The sequence below is a fragment of the Mustela erminea genome, chromosome 17, assembly GCF_009829155.1.
Source record: "Mustela erminea isolate mMusErm1 chromosome 17, mMusErm1.Pri, whole genome shotgun sequence".
In the NCBI taxonomy this organism is placed as follows: domain Eukaryota; kingdom Metazoa; phylum Chordata; class Mammalia; order Carnivora; family Mustelidae; genus Mustela; species Mustela erminea.
The window spans coordinates 25,703,568-25,722,574 of NC_045630.1; the positions used below are offsets into that span (position 1 = coordinate 25,703,568).

At 42.9% G+C, this 19,007-nt stretch overlaps 1 protein-coding gene across 2 annotated transcripts in view; it reads left to right on the forward strand.

The window, feature by feature from the left end:
• Positions 1 to 19,007, forward strand: part of ASTN1 (astrotactin 1) — a 317,340-nt gene that overhangs the window by 224,383 nt on the left and 73,950 nt on the right. For both annotated transcript variants that reach the window (XM_032318415.1, XM_032318416.1), the window contains exons 13-16: positions 1,001 to 1,195; positions 7,930 to 8,057; positions 14,405 to 14,509; positions 16,745 to 16,933. In XM_032318415.1, coding sequence (XP_032174306.1) covers positions 1,001 to 1,195; positions 7,930 to 8,057; positions 14,405 to 14,509; positions 16,745 to 16,933 — 617 coding nt within the window. The remainder of the gene's footprint in view (positions 1 to 1,000; positions 1,196 to 7,929; positions 8,058 to 14,404; positions 14,510 to 16,744; positions 16,934 to 19,007) is intronic.

The following is a 19,007-nucleotide window of genomic DNA, read 5'->3' on the forward strand; positions in this document are numbered from 1 at the left end:
CATCAGCTGACCCGAGGTCCCCCAGTAAAGGGCAACATCACTGCTTCTCACCACTTTACACTATGATTATTTATTTGTTCCTTCTTGTAGAAGAGAGGTCTTTATCTTGTTACAACAATTACCGTGGATAGTAATAAACGATGTGTTTAATGTCACAAGTACCTGTAAATTCTAAATCTGGTATAGTTTAGGGAGAGACCCACATGAAATTAATATGCTTTTTAAATGACAGCTTTCTCAAAGTAGTTCTTGAACTAACAAATTATATTCTTCTCAATATAACTACAGATAAGGTCCAATTAATGACTTACGGGTCATTGAGCCATGTTTACCAACATCCGCATTGCTCTTCCATTAGAGTAACTGTACATGCATAATGGGGAGGGACGCCAAGGAGGTGTTCACACAGCGTGCCCTTGTGTCGGTTTAGTTCAGGAAGGCTATTCTGAATGGAGGGGGAGTTAAAATGGGAAGATCTTGTTCTTGGATATACTCAAACAGAACGCAGAAGATGATCAATCTTTCTAATTTCGTAGTTCACTTGTCATAGGACAGGATTAGAAGGTTATTAATTTCTTAAGCACAGTGTCATTCCTCTTACTGCCTAATTACCCTCCAAACAAATGCATAGATGGTCCTGGAGAAAGGTTCTAGGATATCTCAGATTTTAATGTGGGAACTCACTTAGAAGCTTACCTCCAGTGACTCTTACCCTGACTTATCTAGGAGAGGAGTCACTTATAGGAGGAAGCCCTCAAGGCCTCAAAGCACTTACCTGCAGAGGAAAGATCAGAGGCTCTGTACGGTCACATAATGGAAGGGGACTCAGTTTGCAGGCTTAAGAAGCTGAGTTCTAAAGGGGCCAAAATCAAACTGGGATACTTACGATCTCTATACCCAACACTCTACCAGAGGTGTTTCTTCCCAATCTGCTGGGTTGAGTTGACTGCATAGCTCATTGATGGAACAACTTTTTATCTTGAGTTTCCTACCGTGTTAGGTGCATCGAGGATTACAAGCTCGGTGTGGATGGTCGCTCTTGCCAACTCATCACGGAGACCTGCCCGGAGGGAGGAGACTGTGGAGAAAGCAGGGAGGTTCCCATGAACCAGACCCTCTTTGGGGAGATGTTCTTTGGTTACAACAACCATTCCAAGGAAGTGGCTGCAGGACAAGTGCTGAAAGGAACATTCAGGTGAATTTTGTGTCTGTGGAACTGGTTACTCAGGGCAACTGATGGATCTTCTACCCTGAAGAGCTTTAAAGTCAGCTTTGCAGCTTGGAGCAAGGTGAACAGGATCCTAAAAGTGCAGGTTGTGTTCTCTCCCATGGGCTTCTTCTCTTTCCAGAACCCAGGAACCATGCTTCCTCCGGGTGAACAGCAGAGTGTTCAATAAATTTCTCTCTTGCCCAGGTGGGGACTGCAAGATTTTCCATGGAAGCCACGAGAGAGATTCTGTTTTGCCCTGAGTGGAAAAATCAGGGTGTGAGTCAGTCTAGAATAGCAGCCCTCAAGTATGGCCCATGGATCCTGGGCATCCCTGAGATCCTTTCGGAGGATTTTCAAGGTCCGGCCTTTTCCAACCACAGAGAGGCTGGGTTTTCTTCATTCACATCGACTCAAACAATATCTTGCAATAAGTTGCATGCAGAGGTGAGAATCCAGCTATCTTTTAGTAAGTCAGATAGTTTAAAAAATTGCAAAAAAATCTAAAAACATTCTTATCATTTTTCATAATTAGTTCAGATCTAATAGGGTGATTATTGACATTTTTAGATGGACTAATATGTATTTCTAAAATTTCTCATTGAATTTCTAATATGGTAAATATGGACAGATAGAATCCATACAAACAATAGCTACTTGGAGGTTCATTTATTTTTAAAACTACAAAGGGATCCTGAGAACAAAATGTTCGGAGCCATTGACTCAGAGTATTTCTTGGAAATTCTCCATTTGACCCCTGTTCCTATTCCCTCTTAGGCTATTAGAGTACATCTTCCTCAGAACTCATGCTTTCCAGGAGATAATGATGACAGAGAGGAAAAGGAGGAGGAAGAGATGTCATAATACAGGCCAGCAATTGATAGCAACCTAGGCCTGGACTCCTATGAGTAAACCCATATTAACTACTCAAACCTGTTCCTATTTTTTTTTTTTAACGTATAATGTATTATTTGCCCCAGGGGTACAGGTCTGTGATTCATCAGTCTCACACAATTCATGGCACTCACCATAGCACATACCTTCCCCAATGTCCATAACCCAGCGACACTATTCCTCCCACCACCCCCACCCCCAGCAACCATCCGTTTGTTTCCTGTGGTTTGTCTCCCTCCGGATCCCATCTTGTTTCATTTTTCCCTCCCTGTGCCCATGACATCCGGCCTTACCTCTCAAACCCTCATATCAAAAAGATCATGTGATAATTGTCTTTCTCTGATTGACTTATTTCACTCAGCATAATACCCTCTAGTTCCATCCACATTGTTGTAAGTGGCAAGATTTCATTTTTGATAGCTGCATAGTATTCCATTGTATATATTTACTACATCTTCTTTATCCATTCATCTGTTGATGGATATCTAGGTTCTTTCCATAGTTTGGCTATTGTAGACATTGTTGCTATGAACATTCAGGTGCATGCATCCTTTGGATCACTACATTTTGTATCTTTAGGGTGAATACCCAGTAGTGCGATTGCTGGGTCATAGCAGAATTCTATTTTTAACTTTTTGAGGAAACTTCATGCTGTTTTCCAGAGTGGCTGGATCAGCTTTCATTCCCACCAACAGCATAGGAGGGTTCCCATTTCTCTTCATCCTCGCCAACATCTGTCGTTTCCTGACTTGTTAATTTTAGCCATTCTGACTGGTGTGAGGTGGTATCTCATTGTGGTTTTGGTTAGTATTTCCCTGATCCCATGTGATGTTGAGCACTTTTTCATGTGTCTTTTGGCCATTTGGATGTTATCTTTGCAGAAATGTCTGTTCATGTCCTCTTCCATTTCTTGACTGGATTATTTGTTCTCTGGGTGTTGGGTTTGATAAGCTCTTTTTAGTTTTGGATACTAGCCCTTCATCTGATATGTCATTTGCAAATGTCTTTTCCCATTCTGTCAGTTGTCTTTTGGTTTTGTTACCTCTTTCATTTCCTGTACAAAAAAAGCTTTAGATCTTGATGAAGTCCCAGTGGTTCATTTTTTTCCCTTGCTTCCCTTGCCTTTGGCAAAGTTTCTAGAAAGAAGTTGCTGCGGCTGAGGTCAAAGAGGTTGCTGCCTGTGTTGTCCTCAAGGATTTTGATGGATTCCTGTCTCATGTTGAGGTCTTTCATCCATTTTGAGTCTATTTTTGGGTGTAGTGTAAGAAAATGGTCCAGTTTCATTCTTCTGCATGTGGCTGTCCAATTTTCCCAACACCATTTGTTGAAAAGACTGTCTTTTTTCCATTGGACATTCTTTCCTGCTTTGTTGAAGGATAGTTGACCATAGAGTTGAAGGTCCATTTCTGAGCTCTCTATTCTGTTCCATTGATCTATGTGTCTGTTTTTGTGCCAGTACCATACTGTCTTGAGGATGACAGATTTGTAATAGAGCTTGAAGTCTGGAATTGTGATGCTGTCAACTTTGGTTTTCTTTTTGAACATTCCTCTGGTATTTGGGGTCTTTTCTGGTTCCATATAAATTTTAGGATTATTTGTTCCATTTCTTTGAAAAAAAAAATGAATGGTATTTTGATAGGGATTGCTTTAAATGTGTAGATTGCTTTAGGTAGCATAGACATTTTCACAATATTTGTTCTTCCAATCCATGAGCATGGAATATTTTTCCATTTCTTCATGTCTTTCTCAATTTTGCTCATGAGTACTTTATAGTTTTCTGAGTACAGACTTTTTGCCTTTTTGGTTAGGCTTATTCCTAGGTATCTTATGGTTTGGGGTGCAATTTTATCAACTCTTTAATTTGTCTTTCTTCTGTCTTGCTACTGGTGTATAGAAATGCAATTGATTTGTGTACATTGATTTTATATCCTGACACTTCATTGAATTACTATGTGAGTACTAGCAGTTTGGGAATGGAGTCTTTTGGGTTTTCCACATAGAGTATCATATCATCTGCAAGGAGTGAGAGTTTGACTTCTTCTTTGCTGATTCAGATGCTTTTAATTTCTTTTTGTTGTCTGATTGCTGAGGCTGGGATGTCTAGTACTATGTTGAATAGCTGTGGTGATAATGGACATCCCTGCCGTGTTCCTGACTTTGGGAAAAACTCTCAGTTTTTCCCCATTGAGAGTGATATTCACTGTGGGTTTTTCATAGATGATTTTTATGATATTGAGATATGTACCTTCTATCCCTACCCTGTGAAGAGTTTTGATCAAGAAAGGATGCTATAGTTTGTCAAATGCTTTTTCAGTATCTACTGAGAGTATCATATGGTTCTTGTTCTTTCTTTTATTGATGTGTTGTATCACACTGATTGATTTGGGGATGATAAACGAAGCTTGCAGCACAGGAATAAATCCCATTTGGTTGTGGTGAATAATCCTTTTAAGGTACTGTTGGATCCTATTGGCTAGCTTTTTGGTGGGAATTTTTGCATCTGTGTTCATCAAGGATATTGGTCTGTAATTCTCCTTTTTGATGGGGTCTTTGATTTTGGGATCAAGGTGATGCTGGCCTCATAAAATGAGTTTGGAAGTTTTCCTTCCACTTTTATTTTTTGGACCAGTTTCAGGAGAATAGGTATGAACTCTTCTTTAAATGTTGGGTGGAATTCCCCGGGAAGCCATCTAGCTCTGGGCTTTTGTTTGTTGGGAGATTTTTATGACCGCTGCAATCTCCTTACTGGTTATGGGTCTGTTCAGGTCTTCTATTTCTTTCTGGTTCCCTTACCGTAGTTTATACGTCTCTAGGAATGCATCCATTTCTTCCAGATTGTCAAATTTGCTGGCGTACAGTTGCTCCTAATATGTTCTTATAATTGTATTTCTTTGGTGTTGGTTGTGATCTCTACTCTTTCTTTCATGATTTTCTTAATTTGGGTCCTTTCTCTTCTTTTTGATAAGTCTGGCCAGGGGTTTATCAGTCTTATTTATTCTTTCAAGGAACCCAGTTTCGTTGATTTGTTCTCTTGTTCTTTTGGTTTCTATTTCATTGATTTCTGCTCCGATCTTTATGATTTCTCTTCTTTAGCTAGGCTTAGGCTTTCTTTGCTATTCTTTTTCCAGCTCCTTTAGATGTTAAGGTTAGGTTATATACTTGAGACCTTTCTTGTTTCTTGAGAAAGGCTTGTATTGCTCTATACTTCCCTCTCAGGACTGCCTTTGCTGTGTCCCAAAGATTTTAAACAGCTGTGTTTTCATTATCATTTGTTTCCATAAATTTTTTCAATCCCTCTTTAATTTCCTGGTTGACCCATTCATTCTTTAGTAGGATGCTGTTTGGCCTCCATGTATTTGAGTTCCTTACAACTTTCCTCTTGTGATTGAGTTCTAGTTCCAAAGCATTGTGGTCTGAAAATATTGGAAAAATATTGGAAAAATTCCAATCTTTTGGTACTGGCTGAAACCTGACTTGTGACCCAGGATGTGATCTCTTCTGGAGAATGTTCCATGTGTACTAGAGAAGAATGTGTATTCTGTTGCTTTGGGATGGATGTTCTGAATATATCTGTGATGTTCATCTGGTCCAGTGTGTCATTTAAGGCCTTTATTTCCTTGTTGATCTTTTGCTTGGATGATCTGTCCATTTCAGTGAGGAGGGTGTTAAAGTCCCCTACTGTTATTGCTTTATTGCTTTATTGTTGATATGTTTCTTTGATTTTGTTATTGATTGTTTTATATAATTGTCTCCTCCCATGTTAGGGACATAGATATTTAAAATTGTTAGATCTTCTTGTTGGACAGACCCTTTAAGTATGATATAGTGTCCTTCCTCATCTCTTATTACAATCTTTGGCTTAAAATCTAATTTGTCTGATATAAGGATTGCCATCCCAGTTTTCTTTTGATGTCCATTAGCATGGTAAATTGTTTTCACCCTATCACTTTAAATCTGGAGGTGTCTTTGGGTCTAAAATGCACTAGATTTAGGCTTTATTTTGATCTGTTAGAAGAAACTGTATCCCAAAATTCTAAACAAAGGAAAGCCTATATATGTACCAAAAATAAATTTAAATACAATGAAGGGACAGAATATGACTATAGCAATGTACATTTAAAAAGATTTTTATAAATTTTATAAAGATATTTTACATTTATTTATAAATATACAGGTATTTATAAAGGATTTTATAGAGGTATTGATAAGATAAAATAGTTAAAAAAACATTAAAATAGGAAAGAGGAAAAATTTTTAAAATCGAATAAGAAAAAAATTAAATTAAAAAAATTTAACTTTGAAAGACTTAAGAATCATGAGAAAAAAGCCATGAATTCTATGTGCTGTATTCCATAGCTCTTAAGTTTTGCAGTTTTCATTGATCAGTGAACTTGGTCTTGGCTGGTTGTTCTTGCTGATCTTCTGGGGAAGGGGCCTGTTGCAGTGATTCTCAGATGTTTTTGCCCGAGGCGGGACTACACCACTCTTGCTGGGTGGCAGGCTGAGTAATCTGTTTGGGTTCACTCTCAGGAGCTTTTATTCCCTGAATGCTTTCCGTAGAGCTCTGGAGGATGGGAATGAAGATGGTGGCCTCCCAGTCTCCAGTCCAGAGGAGCAGAGAGCTCAGGGGCCCCACTCCTTACTGAGCCCTCGGAGAGTTCAGTCCCTCCCCTCTCCCTGGCCTCTGGCCACGCTCCGAGCTCACCAGCCCTGTGACTGAGCATTTCTATCTCTGGCACACAGCCCTGTTTGGAGTATCCAAACCTCATAGATTCCTGCATTGCTCCCATACCACTCCTCCTGTAGGAGGACTGAGGGGGGTTTTCCTGGGTCTGCCATTTGTGGGGTCCCTCCTCAAAGAACAGTGGCCCGATTGTCCCTTGGATTATGGCTTAAGGTAACCCTTAGCTGAGAGCCCCATCCTCGGCTCTATTCCTGCTACCGGTTTCCCCGCTCTGATCCCTGAGAGCTCTGCCACACTCAGATACCCCTGGTCTTTCCTTGACCCTGAGGGTCCTGAGACCACACTGTCTCCGGGAGGGCTCCATCCCCCGCTTAGCCTCTGGAGCAACGTTCCTCAGTGGAGCTGACTTCTAAACGTTCCAGTTTTGTCCTCCGCTGCTCTACTGCTTGCTGGGAGCTGCCCCTTCCCCCATGGTCTACCTTCTCATGTACTGCCTTGGATTCACTTCTCCACACGTCCTACCTTCCAGAAAGTGGTCGGTTTTTTGTTCCTAGAATTGCTGCTCTTCTTCTCTTTGATCTCCTGTTGAGTCTGTAGGTGTTCGGAATGGTTTGATAACTATCTAGTCGAACTCCTGGGACCTGATGATATTTAGGTCTCCTGCTCGTCCACCATCTTGCTCCTCCCCTCCAAACCTGTTCTTGACATCTGTTGTTGTTTCTGTTATAGACAGTAGACTTTACTAATATTTCCGCTTTAAGGCCGCGATTTCGTTTGCTGGTGACAAGTTGTTATAACTAATCTTATGGCAGCAGGAATTTTTTCTGTAGTCTAGAAATGAGACTGCATCTGCCTACTCTTGTGGAGTGGGGATCAGGGAATAGGGCCTGGGATGGGTGGGAGGGAAGAATGTTCTCAATCTTCTGAGCAGACTTTTTCAGCTGGTTTCTTTCTCATTTGTCCTAGCCCTCCCCTACCTCTCACACCCTGTCCTACTGAAGACATGTCCATCAAGTGGGGTTCAGTGGGAGGGGAAACTTTGGTCCAGGAAGAATTTTTTATTGTTGGTTGAGGTGTAGATTTGCCCACCAAGGAGTGGGGTTCAACTTAACACCCTGAAATGAAAATCTGCTTCTGTTTCCAGACAAAACAACTTTGCTCGAGGTTTAGACCAGCAACTGCCAGATGGTCTTGTGGTGGCCACTGTCCCCCTGGAGAATCAGTGCCTGGAGGAAATCTCAGAGCCCACCCCTGACCCTGAGTTCCTGACTGGTGAGTGTATCTCCTGTCCTTTACTCAACTGGCCAAAACCATGCAGTTCCCACCAGTTTCACCAAATCAAAACTCTTGACCCCTCTTGTTTTCATTTTGAAGCTAGTGATTTCCTTAACACACAATAAAAGCTCAATTCTAAAACACTCTAGTAGGATTATTTGTCAATCAAATTACAAAAAATTATTGTATAATCATCTGCAAAATGGTCTAATAATACCTTTCCCTCCTAGTCTTATTGGGATCCTTTGAAAAGAGATGGCATAATAGAGGGGTACAAGTTCAGAGGTCTGAGGGGAGTAGGGGGAAGAGTGTCAGAGAGGAAGTGGATGGCTACCATCATCTAGATATCTGTCACTGGGGCCACTGGGTTCCCTGGCAGGTACTTATAGACCAATGTGAGGGAGGAGAAAATGACAGAGCCTTGTTATCAAATGACCCTTCCTTTGAGTCACGGCTCTGCTGTTTTCTAGTTGTGTGACCTTAGACAATGCAGTTTCTTGGGGATTTATGGCTCTCGTCACAAGTTGGAGATAGTGTTCCTCAATGCTGTTTGAGCTCAGTGACATTCTTCTCCTGGGCTCATTATGGAACTAAGGTACGTGTTGATTGGAAGAGGCAGGAACCTTAAGGGTTGTTCCTCCTTTCTGGGCCTCTGAAGAACACTCACACCGCCCCCCCCCAACACCTCCTGGACTAAAGAAGGCACTTCAGAGGGTCCAGTGGGCCCATAAGGGGCAGCCAACCAGGAACTCAGCATCACTTGCTAGGAAGTTGGATGTGAGCTCAATTTCACTGCTGGTTTGCTCATTTCTCCATTACTTTTCTCTTCCTCATTCTATATCTTTTTTTTTTTAATATTTTATTTATGTATTTGACACAGAGAGAGAGAGAGATCACAAGTAGGCAGAGAGGCAGGCAGAGAGAGAGGGGGGAAGCAGGCTCCCTGCTGAGAAGAGAGCCCCATGTGGGACTCGATCCCAGGACCCTGAGATCATGACCTGAGCTGAAGGCAGAGGGTTAACCCACTGAGCCACCCAGGCGCCCCCCTCATTCTATATCTTCCTTATCCTTTACCTTTCTGTCCTTTTTCTTTACTTTTCTGAAGAATGGAATGTGCTGAGGCAAGCCTTTTCAAGATATCAAGTTATGTTTAAAGCTTTATTTCAGACCAGAACCAGATTAGAGGTAGGTTTGTCTGAGGGAATATTGTGTAGCAAATCACATAGACTCTGGAAGCTGACAGCTGGGCTCTACTCTTCACTGGCTACGTGATCTCGGACAAGTTGCCTACCTTCACTGTGTCTCAGTGTTTTTACCTGTGAAAATGAATATAAAACTGTCTTCCTTATAGGATGGATATAAAGAATAAATAAATTATTATTTGTAAAGTTCTTAGACTAGTTCCCGATGCAGAATGAGATGCACATTTGTTAAATAAATAAGTATATCAAGGAAGAAAAAGAACATGAACATTCAAACCACCAATTAGTGTTTTTACTATAGAAACTGAGAGAGTAAGATAGAAAGCAATTTAAATATATTCTGGACCAGAAATAAATGTCATCAAAATCAGTTGCTGTCTGAGAGATGACACACTCACACAGACACATACCCTACACGGAAAAAATTAAAACGCAGCCTTTGGACATATGTCTACAGCTCCCATCTCTAGTATTAGAGAATCTGGTTTTCTCGGTTCCACATCAATTGCTGAGAAATACTCCCTGTGTGTGCGTAAAATGCATATAAAGGGAAGTGTGAGGTGACACATGCAAATAGGACAGGTTCCACATGAGAGACAGGTGTCTTCTGTCTCGAGATCCACCAAGACCTTGCATGTAAAAATTTATTGTGGAGGGAGGGGCCCCTGGGTGGCTCAGTGGGTTAAAGCCTCTGTTTTCAGCTCAGGTCATGATGCCAGGGTTCTGGGATCGAGCCCCGCATCAGGCTCTCTGCTTAGCAGGAAACCCATTCCCCTGCCCCATCTCTCCCTCTGCCTGCTTCTCTGCCTACTTGTGATCTCTGCCTGTCAAATAAATAAATAAAATCTTTAAAAAAAAAAAAAAAAGAATTACTGTGGAGGTGAGGAGATTTTAGTGACTTCAGCTGCTAGGCTGGGAGGGCAAACAGAAGTTTCTTTCTCCCTAGTCCCCTTTGACCTCTCCTAATCTGGCATCTTGGAGGTAAAAGGAACAGAAGGATGTCAGATGGATCACTTCCATTTTTCATGACCTTGAGAGAGACAAGTCTAACATTTGATGTCCAAATGTTCAGTGCTGTTTTTTTCTTCTTAAGCCCAGAATGACTAGAAGAATTAGAGAGATGGTTGACCAAATTTCTCCCATATTAACATTTTAATTGTATCTTTCCTGAGAATCACAGAGAGAATATCGTATGTTGCACTAGGTGCCATTATAGGTCATAATCCCCATAAACCTACAAGCTTAGAAGATTTTAGAGCTAAAGTGATCTTCAGAATCTTCAACCTCAGCATTTACAAGCCCAATGGTATTTTTTCATGAAAAACCAGTGCTCCACTCATAAAAAGGTTCTTTCTTTAAACAGATTGGCAAAGACTACAGTATCTACCTCTCAGCAATCTGCAACACCTTAGCCTAGAAAGGCAGGTCCCAAGCAGCCGTATAGTGAAGAAATACCTTCTACTTCACTTGATCCAGCAATTCCCAAGCCTGTTTAACCAGAGAATCCTTTTATACATAATAACTATTTCCATCTTCCAGAATTATGGGTTTGAAGTACATTCAGGAAAATACTGATGTGCTTTATTTTGCTAGCTGCTTCCCTCTGCATCAAAGTAAGAGTTAAGAACTCTGAGCGTCACCACACTTTTTGGTGTGACAAGAGCAACCAGATTACAGCAGGTGAAGGTTACTTCTTCAGAGCTGGCTCAAGCAAAGGAATCGGCCACCATCGCTGGCATTTTGGCTGAGACCGAAGCGCAGGCAGAGGAGTAGGAGAGCTTTAGAGGGAACAAGGAAGGGCTTCAGGTGCGCCCTGATTGGAGGCTGTTGGGATGTAGGTGGAACCTACTAACTACGGAGGAATGTGGCATTCTAGGTAGACGTTAAGGGGTGCCTATTTGCCTTTCTCTGGTTGGACCCAAGTTGGAAGCAAGAACAAAAATTAGGAAATCTGTCAGTTATTGGTCAAGTCCTGGTCACGTTCGGCCGATTTTTACAGAACATCTTGTTTGGCTTCCTTGACTGGTTGTTAGATATAGCGCTCTGACTTCTCCAAGTCTGATTTATACACAGCAGACGAGCTGTTTGGGCTGGTTCCTATAGACAGGAGGTTGGTTTCCTGAGCTTTTTGTGACAGGTTATGGGTCAGAGTTCTATTTTTATATATGGTCTGGCCATTGCCTGTTTGTATTTTGAGTCTCTCAGTTGAGAAAAAGAAGAATCTGGAGGCAGACCAAGGAGGGAGAGGAGGATGCTGGACACATTCATGGGCCAGTGGATGCCGTAATTGCTAAGTCTGGGTGAAGAGTTAGAGCTGTGATCTCTCTGGAACTTCTTCAGGTTCATCTGAAAGAAACAGACTTTTAGAAGTCTTGGGCATAATACATTTCCATGACATTTCCAATAAGATAACAGGAGGAACCAATCTTCCCGCTTCCCTTCCCTTCCTCTCTACCTCCTTCCTTCCCTGCGCAGAAGTCTAGTCAGTCGTTCCTTTTTTTCGAGCATAGGTAGGGGAAAGCTTGTTCTTTCTTGAGAAAACATAGAGATATATTGTTTGAAAAAAGAGTCATTGAAACATTGAGAGACATATTCCCAAATGGTAATAAAATAAAATAAAAAACTAGACCTGACTACATGCCAAGGGCACCTTAAGAAAGAGTCCTGTGACCCAGCTAGAAAATATGTACTTTAAGATATCCCTTTCTTTTTAACTAATGGACAAATTATCCATATGCAGGCACAGAACCACACCCCCCAAGCATTGATAGTTCTGCACCTGTCTCCCGGACTGGCAGAGCCGAGATGTGCTCAGTAGGACGGTTGATCAGCAGCTAAGCAACAGAGCTCTGTTTGGCTCATTGTGGGTGAAAATTGGACACTGTAATCCCTTCCTATCGCCTGGCATCCCTGCTTTCTTAATTTTTTTCTTCACTCTGTTGCTCTGAACTCAAGCTTAGGAATTCATAACAAAAGCATCTGGGAAGAAGTGGCCAGTGTACACGATTAGGGGTGACGAGGAAGATGACAATTACAGATGCCATGCATATATATGATGCTTTATTTTTACTCAGCCTCCTTTTAGGCCCAGAACTTTGCCGGGTTCTGGCAACTACCTGTGAAGCAGGTCAGATGACCAGTATCACCACTTTTCAGGTAGGAAAATGGGAACATAGGAATTACCTAGATCAAAATCAAAGAGCTGGTCTGAATTAGAGAATCGAAAAGGAAGCAAGAGGGTTCCTTCACTAAGCCTCTTTCTTGCTCCATAGCTGAAGACACAAGCAACCCAAAAGCAGGTAGCTAGAGAGGAAATCAGCCCAGGCCAAGCAGGAAAAACTGCCCCTCCAGCAACATCGCCGGTGTGAGAACTCCCACCCCCTGGTTTCTTGCCTGTTTCTAGGAAACAACTCCATTAAAGGGAATGTTTTCCAATATCCTGAAATATCTTCATTGATTGGGCTTGCTATTTTTTTTAATTATTAATAGACTTTTTGAAATAACAGCAAGCTGGTGTGGGGACATAACTAGAGAAGGCACATTACGTGGAATAGCTCTAAAAACATGCGCATTTATGCTCTAACGAAATGTGCCTTCCAGGTATGTGACCGGGGTGTTAATCCTGTAAAGTTCGCATTTCATTTATGTGCTTTTAAAATTAACCCAAGGGTGAAAAGCCAGAGTATGTAGTAGGATGACTGTTGTCACAATGCTTAATGCTCCAATAGAAGAACATTTGGAAGAAAAAAAGTACTGAAAACTTTCTTTTAGTTTCAAGTAACTTACCCTTGATTGCCCGAGATGAAATTTAAGCAATCCGTTCGCTAAGTACCCCTTCTGACCTTTTTGCTTTTTGCCTTTCCGATAATTATTCCTGTATGATTCACACCAAAATGGAAATTTGGCAGTTACTCAGCTAATTTGATCAGAGTTGACAAGCAGCTAATTAATCCCGCCCCCTCTTCATCCAGTTTATGTATTAAATTAGTTGGTTTAGCCTGAAGAAGGCGTGGGTCACAGTGGCAGGATAATGCAGTACATATTATCGCCATTATATTTATACACATTATATACATAATATTTATACATAGTATCTATCTAAAGTTTCTATACACATTGCCAATCTATTTACATATATACATAATATGCATTTACACACATGTATACACATATATGTTTATTCCTATAACTTATACACAGCAAATGTTAGGCCTAGAAATGAAGCTAAAATTGGTTTTCTAAGCTTAGCAAGGTAATTTTTTTTTTTTATTCCTTGTGGTCTAATTATTTTGTTTCTGTAGCATTTTATATTTAAAGGAATGACTAGAATTCAAATAGGATTCCACTCTTTCTCTGTGGTACTCAAGCAGGAACAGCCCATTATAGCATGTCAAAGCAGCTACAAGGATGTGCTTGTTGAAAATGACTCCGGACAAGTACCTTGGCTTCTCGGTTCTCCCACTGGTAAAAGGGGGACCACAAATAAAGTGTGTGTCGTAATGTCAGGCACACAGATGGCAGGCCCTACAGGGGAACCTTAATGCTGCCCCTTAATGACTGAGTCACACCGACCCTGTCCCTCCTTGGTGAGGAAGAAATCAGCATTATCAGCTTCAGAGTAATTAAAACTTAAATACTGAACACAAATCAGTTAAATGGGACAGAAAAATCAATGTTATCAGGTACGTGAGCTGAAGTCAATTACAACACCTATTAAAGAGAGTAAAACTAGCGTGTGTTACAGTAAGCCTAGAACTTCATATAAATTTACTAAGGGGATATTATAGAATGGTTAAGAACCCCGCCATGTCTCAGATACATTGGGAATGCCATCCTGGACCCACCGAGTGGCCTGGGGCCCTTAAGCAAACACTCTCTCTGGGCCCCAGTTTCGTTTCTAAAGAGCAAATCCTAACCCCAGCCTTGCCATGATCCAATGACTTTACATATGCAGAGTGCTTAGCAAAATGCCTGCTGCAGAGGCAGGGTTCAGTAAGTGAGAGCCGTTGTCCCTGTGATTCCAGATATTATCTCCATCAAAGAATGCTTTCTCGTTTTTTCACAATGACACCCGCTAACCGGGTAGACTTGGGACCTGGGAAGCAATCACGCGCACTGAGCCTGCGTCTCCTCTGTCCCCAGGGATGGTGAACTTCAGCGAGGTGTCCGGATACCCCGTGTTGCAGCACTGGAAGGTCCGGTCTGTGATGTACCACATCAAACTCAACCAAGTGGCCGTCTCCCAGGGTGAGCACAGCAGCCCCACGTCCTTCCACTTGCTCCTGGGGCGGGCAGTGCCCGTTGCAAGGGCACAAGACTTTTATCCCATTGTTGCAGATGTTGTCAAAAATGTAGCCGCTTCAAGAGCCACGTAACCTACCTGCTCAGATTCACCCTTAAGGGCAAACACCAGGAATCGGATCCTTGTCTAAAGATAGATTAGAGGGCAAGTTTTATCTTGGTCTATAGAGGTGATGGGAAGGGCGAGGGTGGGGTCCCTGGGAAGATAAATAACTACTTTATCTTTCTTCCGCGGGTCACACCGTGTACAGAGAAGATATGCAAAAGAGACTTTTTATAAACTGACAGAATAAAACCTTCCAAATGCAGAGAACATCACTTAAAGTTTTCATACAATGAAAGAAATACAGAAAAAGAGCAAGAAAGAGGTGGGGTGGGGAGGTGGGGGGAAGATTAGAAAACAGCTTTTAATGGTCCCTAAACAGCAAGTGAGCAAAAGATACATGATAGATAAGAGAGCTAGATACCTAATAAGCTAAGGGGCAGTGAGTTCCAAAACCCAGGACAAACTGTTTCAGACCAGGGAGGCACCTTGGGCAAGTATTCTTGACATTTGAGCAGTAAATGCCTTGATCAACTTTTTCCTAACACTTAAGCAATCCTAATGTGCAATTTGCAGATGGGAAAGTTAATTGCTACAAATAAGGCCTTAGTATAGGTACACATCTACATTCCAACTCATCCCCTTGGACTAGGAGAACCTTACTCAGCTCCTTCCTCTGAAGCCACCTAAAGAATGTACCAGATGGGAAGTTTATGCCATAGAGTCTGGTTTCTCCATGTTGGATAGAAAGGTAACTAGGGTCAGACAGTATTGTTGGCCTGGGATGACGAGACAAGGAGAGGGATCTTCAGGTCAGCAGTAGGGAGGTAGAGCCCTAGCGCCAACAAGAGAGAGCTAAAAGATACAGGACCAAGAATTATAAAGAGGAAGTGAGACCTATACTCACAGAAAGGTAAAGCCTTACGCATAGGGGAAAAAAATGCATTAAGGATATAGAACATTTCCATAGGACACAAGGGGACTCAGAACTCGGTTTATTTTAACCTGAAAGTTCTTGGCAGGAAGGGGTTGGGATGGGGAATCTTACTGAAGTCAGTTCTGTTGGTACAGAAAAACCTCGAAAGAACTAAGCTACTCCTCATTCTAGGAAAACGTAGCAGTAGAGACTCTGTCCTGTTCCCATGCTGAGCCTGCTCCCAGCACAGGTGGTGTGCACGCTGGGAGTTCACAGCGGGATATCACTGCTGCCACATGCCTTTCAAAGCCACACGTGGCTCCACAGGTGATGAGAACTTCTGCACTCGGGCTCTCGTGCCTGGGCCAGGCTCTGCCTTGTCCTGATAGGACCCAGGTCTGCGCAAAGGCAGGCTGACTAAAGCTGGCCGGGTTCAGACGTTACTGGATTTGGAAAATTTGTCGTGGGCTATCTTTCCGACCAGTATAACTCTCCTCAACAGGAAAGGCAAATCTATGGAGATTTGGCGGGGGAGGCCAGAGGAGGACAAACAGATCCTTTCCTCCACTGCCATCTCCCTCTCTGCATACTTTCGATTTTCTGAAAAAAATATAAGCAGTGTATGAGTGACTTTTGTCACCCCCTTCATCCATTATCTTCCCGATACCAGGGTCTATGTCTGGAGGCAATATTCTACCTCCCAAAACTCTTTTGGTCACTACCCACAGTTAGAATACTTTTTTTTTTTTTCTTTTAACACCATGACCTTGAAATATGCACACTCCCACATACACACCACAGAAATTTCGCGAAGCAGGACTTCATTTTACGATGTGAAATGTTCTTTGCTGGTATTTGTGTTTCTATTTTAGACTCTGCTTTTTTTTTTTTTTGAAACGCCATTATTTGAGCTCACTAAATTGATTTAATGTCATGACTTAGGATTTGAAAAAGAAAAAAAACAACATTGACTTAAGGAGGGAGTTAGATTGGGTCAGTGCTCTCCCTGCGCAAAGTTAACAGCATAACCAACTGGCCGGAGAGACACTCATTGAGGAACGAAGACGTGTGAGTTAGCTAGCTGGAAGTGCTCAGCTGAGAGGGCCCGCCAGCTCTCCAACATCCCTGTGGGCCACGGGGCTCTTGCGCTTTGGAGGCTGAACGGCCCAGGAATCCGGACACCCCCCGCACGTCCTCACTCTTGCGTGATGTTTCTCTGTAGCCCTCAGCAACGCGCTCCACTCCCTGGATGGAGCCACATCGCGTGGGGATTTTGTGGCCTTGTTGGATCAGTTTGGCAACCATTACATCCAGGAAGCTATCTACGGCTTTGAGGAGTCCTGTTCCATCTGGTATCCAAACAAGCAGGTGCAGCGGCGACTCTGGCTGGAGTATGAAGACATCAGCAAAGGTGAGTGATGAGCTCGTCAGTGGCTTCAACATCCCGAGCAGGTACGGCTGTCTGGGTGCGAATCTGGGGCCCAGACCAAAGAAGTCTGTCAGTGAAGGGCTCATTCAGATGTTGCCTCAGTGTTCTGTGCCCATCCATAAAATGGCCAAGGTTGGGGGGTTTGGGGAAACTTTAGATACAGGATGGGGTTGCAAGTGTATGGTCACTGTGTTCGTGATCATGGACAGAGTCCTCTAGAGGTTTCTACCAGGCCCTGTGCATTTTGCTGTCGTAGCAAAGGCAAGAAGTTCAACTGTTCGCATGGACGGGGGAGAAGCAGGAGAGTGTTGGAGTCTCCCCCACTACGTCCTGCCTCTGCCTTTCCCGGCCGGCAACTCCATCCAGTCACCACAGAGCAAACCTCTCCTACTCCACCCTGCTCTGGGGTTAGGCCCATGTTTTCCCCACTGATCTGTGCTAAAGAGGGAATTTCCATAGGCTCAGGTGTTGACACAGCTCTGGATAACAGCCTTACCAGTACATCTTTGTCCACTGTTGGAGAGCAAGTTAGTATTCAGTCCAAGTAAGTATAAGAAATTGGAATTATTCAAACCTTCTGAATTCACCTTCTGCTATGGGAGGAGTCCCGGCTGGCAAATACATATTCTGATCAACCAAGACTGGTGTAGAACTGCCGTTTGTGGAATTTCTTCTGAGCTTACCCTCGTGGCACTCTGATGAGGCCGAGTACGGATGTGTGAGTTGCTAAAGGACAAGTGATGGCATTGGCGCAATGGGAACTCAAGAAGGAGGTCATCCTAAGATTTAACGATCAAGAGTCCCTCCGTGATGAGGGACCCCCTGTGTCAGCAACGCTGCCGTGGAAATTGTGGCCCCATGGCTGAGCTCTCTTGACTACCCCAGCTCCATACAGATTTCTGTTTTGTCTTGCTCAAGGGGTAGCAGAGGCACGAGAACCTCTCTCGTGGCAAGGCATTTCCTTCCAGAGGAAACAAGAGGCTTGTGTCTGGGCTCTGGTTGTTGCAGGCATTTCTCTCCAAGCCCTGATTCCCCTAAACTCAAACTTCAGTCTCTGAAAATTGTTCTGATTCCAATTTGCCAAGAAAGGAGTGTCATGTAAGCAAATGCAGATAAGGCCATTCCAGCTGGCAAAGCTTTCTTACATTTCTATGCCAGAGCTTAGTGATTGAACCAAAAGGCTAATTCCTCCCCTGTGTCTGTTTGCCAGTGGTTCAGGGATGGCCAGGTTCTGGGACTGCTGAGAAATAAGGGTGACCTTCCCCAGAATGCCCGGTTCTGTCCCTCTGCTTCTGCCCCGAGCTTTGTGGTGTCCTTGAAGTTCAACACTGAGCCCAGGAAGGAGATGTATCTATGACCTTGGCACTGTGCCCTCCCCATGTTGAGTTCAAGCCATTCTTACCATGGAGGAGTTCCTTTTGTCACACTCCAACCGGTGACCTTATTTCTAAGTATTCGGTGTACAACCCCTTGCCTGCTATTGATCTTAGAAGGTACTCGAACATTTCAGTGTCTATTTAGGACTCTCCCAGTTGTCCACGTATACCACCACCCTCCTCCCAGACCTACTCTGCGTCACAGAGTTTATCTCTTGTATTTTTGGTCTACTTATTACTCTTAAATCCTTTTCTCCTCCCTAGGCGCTAATTCCCTTTTCTTCCAAAAGCATGCAATATGCTTCTGATGAAGACTTATAAGTACATAAAACAAAGGAAGATTTTCTTCCACTTTTCCACACTCTGAGAGGACTGCTCCAGAAGGAGATTTCTAGGCTAGTGGTGACAAGTGTTCTGAGAGGGCTATACCTTCCATGACATAAAAGTGACATCTTGCTGGACTCGAGTGCTTGGATGATATGTTCTTGCCTGCTCTGACTTTCAAAACCTTCCGGTGAGAAGGGTTCCTCTGTTGTTTATCTTTGCACCTAAAGTTGTTTGTTTTTGCTCACAGACTGAATAGGAAATGAGGCTTCTTAGGGGTGAAATAAAACGGAAAGTACACAGGACTTAACAGGTTGGGTCTCACGGCATTGGTCCGGTGACTTTTGCTTAGTTCA